General features: G+C 34.6%; 1 protein-coding gene across 1 annotated transcript in view; it reads right to left on the bottom strand.

The window, feature by feature from the left end:
• Window positions 1–17,507, bottom strand: part of LOC129231163 (putative thiamine transporter SLC35F3) — a 68,875-nt gene that overhangs the window by 12,759 nt on the left and 38,609 nt on the right. The window contains exon 5 of the mRNA XM_054865411.1: window positions 15,495–15,684. Within this exon, the coding sequence (XP_054721386.1) occupies window positions 15,495–15,684 (190 nt within the window). The remainder of the gene's footprint in view (window positions 1–15,494; window positions 15,685–17,507) is intronic.

Raw genomic sequence — 17,507 nt, 5'->3', positions numbered from 1 at the left:
GTAAAAGTAGGAAATATCGTTAAAAGTTTCGAGTTCGTTATTGTGAATTGTGAACGAAGTTCTGGAACGATACTTGGGTTGTCCGGCTGTAAGGAATTCGGTTTTGTTAAAAGACTTAATATTAATAGCATTGAATTCAAGGGAAAAAAATCCTTTATTGAAAAAAATAAAGATGTTTTTGAAGGTTTAGGAAAATTTAACTTAACATGTAAAATAAAAAAAGATGAAAATGCACAACCTGTAGCTAGACCGCCAAGAAGAGTTCCAGAATCAGTTAAGTTAAAGCTAAAAGATAAGTTAAATATGCTTGAAAAAGATGGTATAATAAGTAAAGTTAAAAATCCAGATGGTTGGATAAATAATTTAGTAATTGTCGAAAAACCAGATGGTACTATTAGGATATGTTTAGATCCTCAGGACTTAAATAAAGTAATAAAAAGAGAGTATCATTTAATAATGACTGTTGATGAATTAATACCTAAGTTGTGTAACAAAGCTGTTTGCAGTGTACTTGATTTAAAAGATTGGTTTTATCAAATAAAACTTGATAGCGCATCTAGTAAACTTTGTCAGTTTAGTACTCCATTTGGTTGTTTTTATAAATTTAATCGATTACCCTTCGGAATTTCCGTAGCCCCCGAGCTGTTTCAAAAGTGTAATGAAATTAACTTTGGTGAAATTCCAGGTGTATTAATATATTTTGATGATTTGTTAATTTATGCGGAAAATGACAAAGAACATGATGAGATTTTGAGTAAAGTTATTGAAAGAGCTAGAAAGTTACATTAAATTTGATAAAAATAAATTGCAATTTAGAGTAAATGAGGTTAAATACCTTGCACATGTGTTTAATAAGTTTGGTATGAAACCTGATCCTGACCAGGTAAAAGCCGTATTGAATTTGCAAATACCCACTAATAAAAAAGAGTTACAGCGAATTTTAGGTATGATTAATTACTCAGTATTCGTAATTTATTCGTAATATGTCTGAAACTACTGCCCCTTTTAGAGAATTATTAAAAACAGATGCACATTTTGATTGGTTACCAATACACACTAGAGCTCTTAATGAGCTGAAAAATAAGGTTAGTAAAGCACCTGTCTTATCAAATTTTGATTCTACCAAACCAATTGTATTGCAGTGTGACAGTTCAAAATATGGGTTAGGGTGTTGTTTAATGCAAATAGATCAACCTGTTGGTTTTGCATCTAGGGCTTTGTCTACCGCTGAACAAAATTATGCTCAAATTGAAAAAGAGTACTTAAGTATAGTATTTGCGACTAAAAAGTTCAATAAGTTTATATATGGTACGAAAATAATTGTGCATAATGATCATAAACCTCTTGTATCAATTCATAATAAAAATATTGTTAATGTATTATCATGTAGACTGCAACGAATGAAACTGAAACTGCTTAGATACGATCTTGATGTAAAATATGTACCAGGCAAAATCTATACGTAGCCGATTTATTATCCAGATCCTACATTAATGAGATTGATAATCATGAGTGCCTAAAAGAAATAGTACATTGTGTTAAAGCTACTAGACATTTGCAGGTTAGTGAAAGAAGACTAAAAGAATTTCAAGAATGTATTTTTAAGGATCCAACCTTAAGTAATTTGATGTCCTTGTGTAAAAATGGCTGGCCTCATAATAAAAATAATGTTCCTGAAAATGTTTGATTTTATTTCAAGTTGAGGCAGGATCTTTTTGAGGAGGACGGGATAGTGTTTTTAAATAATAAAGTTATTGTTCCGAATGAGCTTCGAAAATAAATAAATGCTTGGGAAAATACACGAGGGACATTTTGATATGGATAAAAGTAAGTCCAGAGCAAGACAAATTTTTTATTGGCCAGGTATGAGTAATGATATTGAAAACTTACTAAATGTTCTATTTGTGAAAAATATAGGTCGAGTAGTTGTAAAGAACCACTCATATCTCATGAGATTTTGTCATTACCTTTTGAAAAAGTAGGGTGTGACCTTTGTGAATTTGGCAAAAAAGATTACTTAGTGCTAATGGATTATCTAACAAAATGGTTAGAAATCGTTCCAATTGTTAATAAACAAGCAACTGAAGTAATTAATAGCTTAAAAGTTATATTTAGTACTCATGGCACTCCCAGATTCGTTGTTTCAGATAATATGCCTTTTGATTCTAGGGAATTAAAAAAATTTGCATTAGATTCGGATTTTGAAATAATCAATAGTAGTCCAAGGTATCCTAAATCTAATGGCCAAGCGAAAAGTGGAGTTAAGATTGCTAAAAGTATACTTAAAAAATGTTACGAGTCTAATCGGGATATATACATCGCGCTCATGGAATACAGAAATACACCTATTAAAGGTTTAGATTTTTCCCCATCCCAAGCCCTAATGAGTAAAAGAAATCGTACTAAACTGCCAATAAGTAGTGAGTTGTTAAAACCTGAACTACAATGTAACGTTCGAGATAAAATTATTAATAAGCAACAAATAAGTAAGTTATATTATGATAAATCTTCTAAAAAACTTGAGGATCTTCATAAAAGTCAAAACGTGTTAATTCGTAATGGTAATGAATGGGAAAGAGGTAAAATAGTTAGAACAGATAAAAAGCCTCGTAGTTACTGGGTGAAACAAGAAAATAATCGTGCAGTAAGGCGAAAGAGGTGCCATTTAAGATCTTCCTATAATGAGCCCAGTTTTAGATTTGATTGCGATATGGATGGTTCTATAAATGCTGAAAATGTAACAAGTGATTCAAATATCGATTCCGGTGTTGAAATTTCGAACAACTGCTCCAGAATGAACTCAACATATTATGTAGCAAGATATGGAAGAACTGTTAGACCACCAGATAGGTATGTTGCACCGATAAAATAGTTTGAACTGTAAATACTTGAGTTGGTTTGTGTATATAGTTTTAATGTTTAAATTCTGAAAAAGTAAGGTGTTTTATGCGATTTGCATATCAGGTTTAACTGCAAATTGATGCTTGTGTGTAATCTATAAATAGTATTTCCTATGGTTTAACTGCAGACTCTTGCTCAGGCTTGTAACTGTTTATGTTGTACTTTTAATAAACATTCATAAAATACAACAGGGAGAGCCCCCAGGACTCCCTATCAGATAAGGAAAATTTCAAGTGTGCCTTCTTAAAATACCTGTCGCTCTTTCTGCAAGTGTAGTAGCAAAGGTTTAAAAACAACTTGAACAAAACTTTTAAAATATATATTTCAGATTATATTACATATTAGATTTTTACTTACCATACTTTTAAACTTAAATTTGAACATGCTTCAACGCATTTACTATCTGCATTATTTTCTTACTATTTGTAAGGGAATATGTGTTATACACTCATGTTTGTGAAAATTGCAACAACACGAGGACTCATTGGAAAAGATAAAAATTTATTGCACATATTACTCATAGTGCTACAAATAAACAATCAAAATTACAGATCATTGAAATGAAAATAACTGGCGTAAATTAATATCGAATGTAGCTATCCTACGCACCTATGCGAGCCGTTTGGTATCGAATCATAGAAGTCCTGAATGTCACGATTGGGAATAGCATCCCATATGGCTTCAATCTGAAGCCAAAGTTCTTCCGTACCAACTGCCGGACAAGACACATGGGCGAGTCTCCGACCAACGCAATCCGAGACATGCTTGACGGGCGTCATATCCGGAGAACGGGTAGACTAAGGAAGTAGCGTCAAAGACCATATAGCTTCGCATAAGACTGGACACTCCGGTAGAAATCAATGCTTTCGCGTTTTCTCCCACTTCAATGAAAGTCGTTGAGCACATAAAAAAAACTTCACAGGCGTGTTGGCGATTGAATTTTGGAGGAGAAAAAATGTTTTATACTGTGTGCAGCGATTAATCGCCAAGTTCAGCCACTGTGCGTCGTGCGCCGTGTGCCGTGTTTGAATCAGTTCTTCTCCCCTCCCTCTGGCGAAGGGTGGTAATTATATGGGCATTTAAGCCTCAGAGAGGGTCATTAAGAAAAAATGAAAGCAAATAAATAAGCAAAAGGAACACAGAAGTGTGTTGTATCAATAACAGACTGTTTACGAAGATGCAAAGATCTTTCTCATTTCTTTTTTTTGCTGTTTTATTTACTTTTATTTTCCTTTTTTACTGCCTATTTATTTCTATTTAATTCATTGACTTTGTATTTATTTACTTTGTGAAGCGAATGCAGAGATGTATTTTCATTTTTGTCACAATTTTTTAACTTATAAATTTTATAATTTTCTCTATTCACATTATAATTTTTATTTTTTTCATGTCAACAAATCTTGTATTACATTACAATTAAGTTCAAGATGTCAAACTAGCAGAAAGAAAAAGATGAAAATATAATGTATTTAAGTTAAGGAAAAAGTGTTTTGAACACAACGTGGGCTTATAATCTGCGGACGGTTAGAAAAGGGTTATGATCCCCATGACTCTCCCCTCGTATCCCCCTGTTTAATACCGAATATTGATCGCGTCAGGGCCGGATTTAGAAGAGGGAAGGCGGGGCAACTGCCCCGGGGCCTCCACAGCAAAGGGGCCCCCACAATAAAATTTTTACAAAATATCCTCTTTTTTTTTGGTATTTCTACAAAGAATGATTGCACAAGATAATATTATTATGGATATATCAGAAAAGGGGGGGGGGGGCTCCACTCCTTCGTTGTCCCGGGGCCTCCACACTTCCAAATCCGGCCCTGGATCGCGTGAATAACAAATAATTTAAAAATAGAATGGCTAAGTATTTTGTATTCAGTTCAGATAAAATTATCGACGAAACTAAAGTATTATTAATGCATATTTTTTAATTTTTCGCTAATATTTTAGGTATTTTTGATGCATATTTGTTAGAATATGTTAATGATTTTTTTAATGCATATAACACGACTTACTTCGTAAGATTCTTGTGCTTACTATTAAGAAATCGTGTTCTATTGCGTGCTTTATCTTTCCAACAGGTTTCTAAGTACAACTGGAAAAAACAATGTTTTAAATAATAATTATTTCTGAAATCCGTAGTTACATATGGTTCTTTATTTTCCTTCTATTTATGTTTAATTTCTTACATTCAGTCGAATCGGATCTTTAATCGACAACCAATTGATTTTTTTTCTTATTCCTCCTTTCATGGCATAGAATTCAAGGATACCTTCATTATAAAGTTTAGTAACCTAATTTCGTTCTTTCATGTTATGTCCTATGACTTGGCGAAGGTTTTTCAAAAAATAAATAAAAAGTTAAACAAAATACTAATAATAATCATTAAAATTATCAAACTGCTGTTGTTATAAATCTCATTAAATTAGGATACATAAAGCAATAGAAATAGATTTTTTTCTCATTCTCCATCCATCCCAGCGCCCAAGCGTTGGTATCTGAGCCGTAGAAATGTTGCATTCTACTGTAACAGTAAACGTAGATATAATTCCTCCCTTTATTTAGCCTACCTTTCATGAGTTATTTTTATTTGCAACTGTACAGTTAAGAAACTTTGTTCATCGGCTCTTTGGGACAAATGCAACACTTATACTGCTGAAAAGTATGAAACGAATCTCACAGGAATGCGTTTTTAACGAACTAATCTTGTTACAACAGGTATTTCAGCATTTTAATATTTGAATTAATTTCGAAGAAAAAAATTTCATTTTCAGGATAAAATGATAAAAAACAAAATAATAAATAAATAAAGCATATGTTATAGGAATAAATGATTCAAAAAGAACGTGAGCGAGTACTTAAATGTTTCAATTTTTTATATTATACAAAGATAACTTATTTAAAACGGTGACTACTGCTTATTCAAGGGGACTATAAATTCTATATTTACCGGATTATCAGTATTCAAATGTGTTATTCCGAACTTTATGTATTTCGCTCACTCCTAAAAGAATTTGACCATCAACCCCCCCCCCTCTAGAAATCCGGAACGTTTTGTAGCGTAAAACAGAAGAAAGTTTTTCTTTTTTTTTAATTTCTCATGTCAGTAAAGGAAAAGAAACAATTTTTTTTAATTCTGAATTTTGAAACTATGAAACGAGTGAAAATTTGAAGAAACACAGAAAAAGCAATTCTAGTTCTCATTAACTACAAAGCATATTTGAAATTTAGACCCTGAAATAGGACTTTCTGCTATCTTTCCAAATTCAATTTTGGGTCGTCCAGGGTCAAGGCAGGTAGGTCCCTTATCAGTTTGGTAGACTTTCCCTCCTCCAGGAGCGTGCACAGAAATTTCGGGGCCCGTCACAAATGACTTTTTCGGGCCCCTCTCCATATTGTTTACCCGTATTTTCACCCCTAGTCATAAAAATATTGGGCCCTCTTCAGGCTCGGACCAACAGGTGTTCCTTCTCCCCCCTGTGAACGCCCCTGCCTCCCCCCCAAACTCTTATAAAACTTACACTGCACCGATTTCGAGCCGGGGACTCTCCAAGGACCGGGCCCCAAGTTTCTGATTAGGCTATTATCTGGTTACCAAGATGTGCCAAATTCAGCTCCTTGATACATTCTGAGTAAAAAATGTAAAAAACATGATTCTCGCGTTTTTGCAGCACATTTTTCCAAGATGATTTTTTGTGACTGATGTGTTGCTATTTTTTTAATATCGGATTCAGTAGTTTGGAAGTTCCTCTGCTATTCCACCACATGGGATTTCAATTCGACACAGGCTCTTAACTTGACAATGTTCTTATGAGATGAGAACACCTAAGAAGTTTTTTTTGTGAAGGAAGTAAATTAGTGCGGTCGACGATAAGAGTTTATAGATTCTTTTGTGTGAAGCCCAGGGTAGGAAAAACTCTTCTGCCCCTGCTTCTGCGCTGTCTTCGGCTGCGAAGGAGAAAGGACAATAATAGGAGATAACAAAGAAAAATTGGTGACAATGAGGCAGATAAGCAAAGCTGTGGACAAACGCGGGAAGATTTCACGCAAACGGCTTCTGCACTTTGAAATACTGATTTACACCCTGAAGATGAACTCAATCCTTTGAAATTTGAATGCAAGGCAGTTCGGTATGGAGTTAATGTTAGCAAGCGTAAGTATAGAATTATGAAAATACTAGTTTTGAAAGTCTTGTGATTAAAAAGAAAAAAAAAAAGTAGGTTTCATCCACAATTACGGGGTTGCGTGACATGAAATTTTTCAAAATGTTAACTGAAATTTTAAACTTAAAAATATGTTTTTCCAAATTAGATTTATCAACAAATTAATTAACATTCACGCAATTCATGTACATACGTGTGCGTGTGTTTTCCTTTCAAATTTCACGAAATCGTAATTCTAAGCGAAGGAAATTTTTCAAATTGAAGTCGTAAAGTGCGAAAAATGCCAAAGCAAGCCATCTTTTGTAACAAAGTATAGAAATTCGAAACACTCTTCCTGGCATTCATTTGAATTTTGAGGTCTTGAATTCAAATTATGGCCGCGATAAAAACCATTAGTAGAAACAAGAAATCCAATGAGCAGGGTCTCAAACTAACCCCCACACTCCCTTAGTTCTATTTTTACTATTTTTTCTAAAAAAAAGTCTATGAAATAGTTTTAAAAAATCAAAATTTTTTTGGGAATAACGTTTTGAAATTTCCATCCCGTTCGCTGTTGCGCCCCTGGAGAGAGTTACTCCGGCCAATCCCTATTTACGCCACTGTTTACAAAGATTACTTTCACAAATTTCTCAAATGTAAACTATATTATTATACACAGGTATACCATTATTATATCAGGAAACCCATAATTTATGGAGCCGTCACATATTTTGGCGCCCGGGATGATCCCCCCGCTTGCTCTCCTCTTCGCTGCACTATTTTGCAGAAGTTGATAAGGTTTAAAAAACTTCTCAGTCATCGACTACATTACTTAAAATTTTTTATCTCGCAAGATTTCCCTTCAATTTTCACTGTGAAGTGGGCGACAAATTCGTTAGATTGAATGAATTTACAATTATTTTTTAAATTCTCACTCCTGTTAATTTTGTACTAGGGGGCTCCACTCCCTGCTCGTTTTGTTCGCCAACCTCCGCTCGCCACTTGTGGCGCGTAACGATTGGTAATTTTAATGCTTACTCCTTGGTGTCCTCGGGACATACAGGGTTCATGATATTCTCAAGACTGGATGTTGAAAGCCCAAAGCGGAATGGCTTTCTCTGGATGTTCGATATCCAACGAGACCAGTTTCGACCTGAGACATTCCTAATCCAGAGGAGATTGGGTTAAAAGACACACAGACAAATGCGTGTTTACCTAAAAATTTATTTCTCGTTAAAAAAAAAAAAAATGTCTACAAAACTGATTCATTTTAAATCTTAATGTAACTTTCTTGAATTTTTAGATCTCTTCTATTTCAATTTATTTTTCTTTTACTTTGAATATTAATTGGGTTAAAAAAAACGAACTATAAGTCAAATAAATACTTATATGCAAAAAGTAAAATGAGAAATAACAACGCCAAATAGCACACTTTGCAGATTACTGCAGATACGTGTTTCGGCGTTACAAATGAATGTCCTTTTCAATGCAAAAGAAATGAGCTTATGTTTGAAAAAACATCGGAGAAATGGTTAGGTTTCTTTTGTCGGGTGTCTTTTCAACCAAAAGCTCATTTCTTTTGCATTGAGAAAGCCGTCCATTGTAACGCCGAAACACGAGTCTGCAGTAATCTGCAATTCAGTCTGTTTGACGTGGTTATTTAATTTTCACAAACAAATGGGGTGGTTTCCTTCAGTCAAAAGTAGTACTTGTAGTCACTGAAATCGATAGAATAAGCAAAAACTATAACTTGGACCCAGAAAATACTTTCATTTTCCCAACACTTATTTTTTAATTATTTTTTTTAAATGTCCGATTTTTCAAACAAGGCGTGGTTTTAATGGCGTCACAAATGATGCAGTTTGCCGCATCTTTCACAACGTTTCCACGTTGTGATAATCAAGAAGCGAATTAAAATTGCGCTCTATGCTTGCCATCAACCATATCGTTGCCAATACACGTGAGTAAAGATTTTTGTTTAAAATATATTTTGATATTTGATCTATTACTGCATCTTTTTTTTTTTTGGCACAGTTTGATTTGATCAAGAAGAAAAAATTTGAACTTAAAATTAAAAAATTCTTAGTAGTTCACAACATCATATTTTTTTCTTTTTTTTTTTTTTTTTTGTTTGTTCGCAAAAACTTAAAGCATTAATAAGAAAAAGCGTTGGAATTAAAGGGGCGTGTGGAAAAATTATTTTGTTTAGTTTTAGTTTTTGACAGCCCACTCCAAACGTATTTGTACTTTAGACTTTCTATGGCATTATGAAGAACACATCGCCGCTTAATCAGCGTCCCGTTAAATAGATTTTCAAAAGAATGGGAAGAGGATGTAAATTGAGTTTCAAGATTCCGTAGGAAATCTGGAATCAATTAGGTTTTGTTATCATTGTCGCGGGAACTGAAACCGGTGGTTAGTATCCCCGTCCTTTCTCCCCACTTTTTCTAAGAATTCTTAGTGTTGTAACCTTTGCGCCAATTCCAAGAATCTCCAGTTCAACTTGGCGGCTATAGCTCTGAATGTCAGTTTTTTTCAAGCACCAGTTTTCATTCTACTTACGCTTGTTTTCCTTGCCATGCGTAAAAACCGGTCGTCGAGTGTCCAATCTTCACTAGTTCTATTATCTTTGGTAGCGTAACCTGTTATGTACCGAAGAACACTTGTACATTACGCGCAACATGTGAACGTGCATTGTCCTGCTGAAACACTACACCATGGATGCTCAGAAGAAAGGGTAGTACCTCCGGCGTCTCAGCGTCCCTGAAGCAGCCCTCGCTATTGAGATTACCCGTAATTCGGAGTAGATGGGACTGCCCTTGATATTCAATAGCACTCCAGACCATGGCGCCTGGCGTTATGCCGGTATGACGTCGGATTACACACTCTGGGAGGTGACATTCCTATGTGTAATGTCTGAAGCTTACACGTCCATCGTTATAGTGCAGATTAAATCTGGACTCATCCGAGAAGACGACCTGTTGCTAGTTCGCACGCAATTGGGTGTGTTGGTGGGCCCACTGAAGCCAGAAGTGACAATGGTTAAGGGTAAAGGGAATCCTGCAGAGGGGAATCCTTGTATACAGGTCCTGGCGCAGCAGACGTCGATGAACTGGGGATGCAGCAAGTGTGACATCTGTAGCCATACTCCAACGTTGTGCTAGCGTACGAGAGGACGCTATACGATCCATCACAGCTAGGCAGGTGAGGTGTCGATAATCTCGTGGCGTCGTTCGGTTGCGTGGGCTGGCACGAGTCTTTCCGCTAATTTCACCGTCCTCTGTCCATCTTTTACAAATTTCTCTACGTAAGTTCATCATCACGCATGCAGATCACGCGGCTACATTCAAACTCCGTTACACATTCGTATGAAGCTCTGCGTTTTGGACAAGGCATATTGGGTACTAGAGAAACATCTACCATTGGCAGATAGTCATTCAATGGTTCCAAAATACCTTTAACAGCCTTTTATATACAGAGTCTGCCCCGCAGTTCAGAAGGCGTAACTCGGTCCACGCATGCGCGACAACTCTGTAATTCTAATCATTTGCATATCTTATCTTGCTATACATTTCCTGTGAATTTCAGTTCGTTTGCATTATTCCTTCTTGGTGTTGCAATTTTCACAAACATGAGTGTACAATAGGGTGGTCACAAGGTACATGGGGGGAAAACTTTTTGCAACTTATCTTTTGCGGTACCCCCCTAAAATGTGCCAATAGATTAGAAAATGTGATTTGGAAAGTTTCAAGTCATTTCGATGATATTAACACGTGCGGCAAAGAGGCTAAAGTTACGAAAAATGGCAGTTTTTAGCAAAAAAAAGGAGTTTTTCATCTGTAAAACCAAAACTATTCATTCTAGAAACTTCGTTCTGGTCTCATTTTATAGGGAATTTTATTCTCTTTAAGCCTAATTTCATCTAAATTCTTGTGAAAATTGATTGAACATTATTTAGGACTTTTCAAGTCAGGTTGTAGCTAATATAACCTTAAATCGCGTAAAAAGAACGAATCATTATAATAAATTGTATTGCTTCTTTTAGTTAATGGATGATGCCCTGACAATGTTTAGCTATCAGAGCAAAAACAGCAATATTATCAGAAACATATGCAGTGAAGTCCTGTTACAACGATTACTGATACAACGAAATATCTGTTTCAACGAAAGAAATTTTCAGTTCCGATTTGATTTCCATTACGTTGCTTGAATTTCATTGCTACTAAAACCTCGTTCCAACGAAGGAAATTTCTGGTAATTTGAAGTTGGTTGTAACAGAATTTCACTGTAATATAGTTATGTCTCTAAAACTCAAAGCTAAAACAAACAACTGCATGTAAAACTTATGAAATTAGCTGTAGAGGCCATAAATACGGAACGTTGCTTTCCCTCCTCGGTGGTCAGCGATAAAAACTAGCTTAAAAATCCCAGTCTTGTAAGGGCTTTCGACCCCCCAGAAAAAGGAAAAACTACGATTCCCAGGAAAGTGGCCTGTGTTCTTAGGCGAGAACTTGTTAGGGCTTTCGTTAAAATGACAGACATTTTATGGCTCCTTTCTCCAGTACAAACCTGCGTTTTGTAAGTACAATTGTTACAGAAAAAGTTTTTGTATTTAGCGAGTCGCTACCACATATTAGAAGTTGGTTTGAAAGCAGTTTTAATTTGCAAAATAGGTACGTCCACTAGTCCTCAACCAGATATTTTTCAAGAATTTCAGGATGAATGGTATTGGTAAGAGGCCATTCGAAGCAAGTATAAAAGATTAAAAACAAAATAAGCAATCCAAGTGAAATTTCAAGCTTTCTTTTTGAGAAATAAAAACAGTAGCAGCTTAGGGATGCCTATAAAAAATTCATTCCACTTTGCTTAACTTATTTAGGGAGTCTTTCTCCAAACATTGTTACTTTTCGAGTATCTGGCGCTATTCATCACACAAGATGGATGGCCTGCAGTGAGAAGCAAAGGGATGCAAGTGGACTATTTTAAGTTTTTCATAAAATGCGTTTAAAGTGCAGATCCTAGGTAGGCTTTCGTTGAACTTTTTTACTAAATCATGCTATATAACAGTCCCCTTCCAAAGCTACTAGTACCATCTCTTGCCCCTAAGCAGAGGAGACGTTCCCCTATTATTTGTAATAATTATCTCGAAAATTTTAATTTTGTCAGTTACATTCCGTTGCTTCTCACTGCCTCATATACTCTTTTAAAAATATATCTTCTCAGGGATCAGCTTTCTTTAATTGATTTAAAGATAAAAGGCGTTGAAGATATTTGGTTGTTTATCAACAATATTTATGGAAAAGTATGGTTTATTGTCTGCGGTTCAGCTTTGGCCCCCAACCAAGATCTACAGTTAGTAAAATCTTTCATTCAATACAAGAGTATTTATGAAGATGATGTAGGCACAGAACTACCTAAAATAATTAATCATTTGTGGTCCCTAAACTCAGAGAAAGTTGCATTTCCCTTTTTTTTTTTTTTTTTTTTTGATGACTTTAGGGAGAAAAAAACAAGATCAAAACAAAGAAGGCAGCAAAATTAAAATCCGAAGTAGGAGATAATGAAGATGATTTTGGTGATAGGGATACAAAAGCACAGCTCAATTTGAAAGAAGCTTAGTTTTATTGGACAAAGAAGTAGATTTTTTCATTTCTCCTCAAACTTTTTAAGAGATAGAATTTTTTACAGAGATTCGAAGTCGATACAAAGTTTTTAAATACTGAGCTTGATGAATAGTGTGAAAACCAATATTATATTAAAGCTAAAAAGATAGTAAATAGTTTAAGGGTTGTGTGTCAATGGCACAGCTGAAACAGGTGTAAAACTAATTTCTAATTAACGACAGTTTCTATTACAAATTATGTCCGAATGCAGGCACATTTTTCCACATTCATCAAAATCTGTCATATCGAAGCCATTACCACTTTAATTTCTCAATGAAAAGTAATAACATAATGATTTTTTCTTTTCTTTTTGTAATTTTTTAACTCTGCTTTCTCTTCTGAACTGCTTAGTTATTTTATTTTAAATCAACAATTTGTTGCATTTAATTTTTAAAGTACCTCCAAATGAAGCCTTTTTAATGGATAAATTAAAATCAACAAAGAGCAAATAAATGTAATTGAATATTGTAATACTTTTCGATCTTTGCATGAAAATTCCTTATTGATGGTATCTTCCACAGACCTGACCTGAAAAATTCCCAGTACCATTCTATAAATTTTGTTAAAAAAAATGGATAAGATAACTCATTACGAGAATAAAATTTCCTATAAAATGATACCAGAACGAAGTTTCTAGGATGAAACGTTTTTGTTTTAAAGAAGAAAAACTACGATTTTTTGCTAAAAATCACTGTTTTTCGTAACTTTAGTCTCTTTGTGGCACGTGTTAATATTATCGGATTGAGCTGAAACTTTGCAAATCATGTTTTCTAGTCCACTGGCACACTTTAGGGAGTTGCCGCGGAAGAAATTCGAAAATCGATTTTTTGTGACCACCCTAGTGTACAATAAATAAATAAATATTAATTTAGCAGTAGTTAAAACGCATCGCAATCCACCTTAAAAACACTAATTGCAACATACTGACCTCATTTTGCAGCAAATCGGTTAAGTACTAATATAGATACGAGCATTTACGAGGGCGGACTGCCGCCATCTTTGATGGCGTCAGTCTAGAAAATGTACCAGGAAATGTCCACCCAAAGCTCAAAATACTTTCCAGGACACCTATTAAACTTTTCTGTTAAAACATTCTCCCTGCTCAAACTTTCTACAGAAGTGTTGAGCATTTGAGAGCTACCGGTCGCCATCTTTGATGACGTCATAGCAGGAAAATGTACCCAGGTGGAAGATGTCCAACCAAGTTTAAAATACTTTCTAGGACACCAATTGAACAGTTTTGAAAAAAAAATATCCCTACTCAAATTTTCCATCACGTGTCTTTGCTGTCAGATTCTGGACTAAGTGGCAAAAATAAGATTTTTAATAAAGCACCCGTATCTGAATACTGAACTCGTTTGCGGGGAAAAAAAGGGGGAGAGGATTTTTAATTGCAATTTGTGTTACGGTATATCTCCGTTTTAACAAAAAAAAAATATCATACCGACATGCTTAGTAGAAAGTGAATTTTTAATCAAACCCTTGCGTACTTTACAGTTTATTAAAAATACTAAAATACAACTTGATAGAAAAATTTAAAGCAAGATGAATGTGTGTGGGGGGGAGGGGTGGTATTTTGAAGGCTTTGCCCCACCTTGGAAACTTCCTAGATCCGGCACTGCAGAAGGCGAGTGCCTTTGTGAGGGCCAAAAGTCCGGGAGGATCCTTCCTGCTTACATGAAGATATTTTCAAACTGCTTATTCGCGACTCATCAGTGGCCAGTGATTTAGGAAGGGGGTGGTCCCCGGGTCTGAACCCCTCCCTTGAAGCTTAAAATTAAGCTGCAATAATTAAAATTAAAGATATTCAATCCCTAATAGAATACGTTTTTTATCATATAATCAATTAAACGTATGAAATCCTCGAAACCACAGTTGCCTCCCCCCCCCCTCGAGATGACATTGCTTAGTCTCTATAAAGTTTACTCAATAAATTTAAAAAGAAGTGAAATATGGTGTCGAAGTAAAAAAATATATAATTAATAATATATACAAATTTTAAATTAAAAAAAAAAAAAAAGTCTGTGAAAAACACCCAGGAACTAAAAAGAAACAAAATTGGTCACATTTACATAAAATTTCCTACCCAAATCTGTAAATCAAATTTATTTTACAATTTAAGCACACAAATCGACTAAACACCAATTATAAAATAAACAATAATTTTAATTACTATACGATAAACTTTTAATACCTAACTAGTTATAAACGATTTATTAATTTTTAATCACCTTTTGAAGTTTGTACCTCCTATAAACTACTACTTAACCTAACTGACAAGGTTTGGTTTTAAAGACTAATTTCGAGTTTAGTTAAATTAGTGTTTAATTCAGGATTCGTTGGGTAGTTCATTAGTTTAGGTAGTAGTTTGTTCATAGGAGGCACCAACTTGTAAAGGTGATTAAAAATTCAAAATTCGTGTGTTAGGAATTAAAATAGATTATTGTGTAGTAATTAAAATCATTGTTTATTTTATTTAGGTATTTAGTTGATTTTTGTTCTGGAAAAATGAATTTGATTTAGAATTTTGGGAAGGAAATCGTATTAAACAACGCTAAAACATTAAAAACACACATACACACAATCAAAGTCAAACAATAGAATGAATAAAATGTTTTAAAAGAGTTAAACTCTATACTCTCTGAACTAGAGCAGATGGAACTGGAGGTCAGGAAAAAGACTAGATGTGGAAAGAAGTTAAATTTATTTCATAATCTATTGAGGGTGATATTACAAAATTTTCTTCCGCTGTAAAGTGTTACCTCATTAAAAGAAAAATATAAATGTTGCTTACCAATAAAGAGAACAGCTGAACCAGCAACTTGTACGTATGGGATCTGTGTCCACACAATCACTTCTGTTTCTACAAGGTATAAAATGAGACCAATGGGCCACAACAGTAAAACATTGAGCAGTCCCACTAACGTGAGAAATAGAGATAGTTGACCCATTGTCACACTTCCAATGAGTTTCTTGAATAATACCTAAAAAAAAAAATTTGAATTTTTGGCATCTTGAATTCAAATTCTGTTTTTCGCAATCACGAGCGTGTGTGTGTATGTATGCGCGTGTGTGTTTGTGTAGCGCATGTGTGTGGGTGCGTGCGTGTGTGAGTGTGTATGTAAGCATGTGTGTGCATGTTGTGTACGCGCGTATGTGTATGAGTATGTGTGTGTGCAGGTGTGTGTGTGTAGGTGTGTGAGTTTGTATGTGCGTGTGTGTATAGGATATGGACGCAACCTGGAGACGGTTTTCGCTATGGGAGCAGCATCGTGAGGAGCCGGTCGACGGTGGTGCTGGCAGAGGGTGCTGGTGGGAAAATAAAACGATAGCACGCCAAAACAGTCGAATGAGAACAATAAGCAATCGTGATTGCTCAAAAAAAAAAAAAAAAATACAGTGTGATTTTATTGAATGTGAAGTAAAATTAAAGACCTCGGTCTAAAACAAATAGTATAAACTTTCAGGAATCAAGAATAATCGTTTAAAAAAATTCATTTTTAAAGATTTCGTCTTTTCATTTCATATTATTTTGGAATTTGTCTCTGTGAAAATAAATACAATGACAATTTATTAAAATGTAACGTTACTTTATGAGTATATAATTAGTTGTTACGTGTTGGAGCGGTCCGTTCTTGCTCCAAAACATATAATAATCCAAATAAATTTTGGATTTTTTATTAAACATTCAAATAACATTTGGTTCAAATACGAAAACTCTGCTAGCCTTTTTATAGAAAACAGTTTAGTTTCAGAATTATATAACAAAATAAGTAATGTGTTTCTCCTGAATCTATGCCTGCTGCATCCCCAATCCTTCAATATCTTATGAAATATTGCTTGGAGATATCTAGTTCTTGTACAGAATAAAATATAGTATTTTTCATCATGTATTTCAATGTAAAATGCAAAACCTACAGAGAAACCAAACGCGAAACCGACGAGCCCCTGTAATATTTTCTCATATCACCCAGCTGAGTGGTGATATGAGTAAAAGCCGATGAACTTGTGAATAAGCAGTAAATTTATTTCCGTAGAAGATACTCATTTTTATTTATTTATTTATCGATTCTTATGAAATCTTAAGCCTAATTTACATTTTAGCAATTGATGCTGGCAAATAAAGGTGACCTAAATCAACCCCAGCTAATATCCAAGCAAAAATAGCAAAAATTCATTCTGCTATTGGTGGCAACTTTATACACACGCAAGAAAGACATTAGAAGATAAACTGCCGTGCCAGAATCAATGTATATTTTTAGTAAAAACAAAGACGATGAGAGGGGAAAGAACATTACCGAGAAAATTATTCAGTCACCAGACTATTTTCTTTCAACCGAATGACTAACGACAGTGGCAACTTCAGAAATGATGCAGGTTGATATATGATACTGATTTAGTAAAGATCAAGATTAGGAAATTTTTTTGGTCGTCAGCGGCGAGAAGAAGCAAATTTATTAGTCGCCAATGCTTTTTTTCTAGTTGCCACTTTTTTTGTGAACCAAAAAAGTAACGAAATAGCAAATTAGCATTTAAATTGCTACTAAACATAAAAAATACTTGTTAACATGAAAGCTGATATAACTAATTAATAGCATTAATTAACGTCCCCAACATAGGCAGGATTCGGGACAATGCCAACCGGGTGACGAATGATACTAACATTTTTAGTGGTCACGTTTTTATCTAGTCGCCACGTGGCGAGTGGCGACCATTAATCTTGAGCTTTTTGATTGAGTATCTTTTATACACCTTAATTCTGTACCCCAGAGCCTGACTGACGTAAGTCAAAAATTCCGATTTTCCG

The sequence above is a fragment of the Uloborus diversus genome, chromosome 10 (genome assembly GCF_026930045.1).
Source record: "Uloborus diversus isolate 005 chromosome 10, Udiv.v.3.1, whole genome shotgun sequence".
Taxonomy (NCBI): Eukaryota; Metazoa; Arthropoda; class Arachnida; order Araneae; family Uloboridae; genus Uloborus; species Uloborus diversus.
This window is presented reverse-complemented; position numbering and strand designations above follow the sequence as displayed.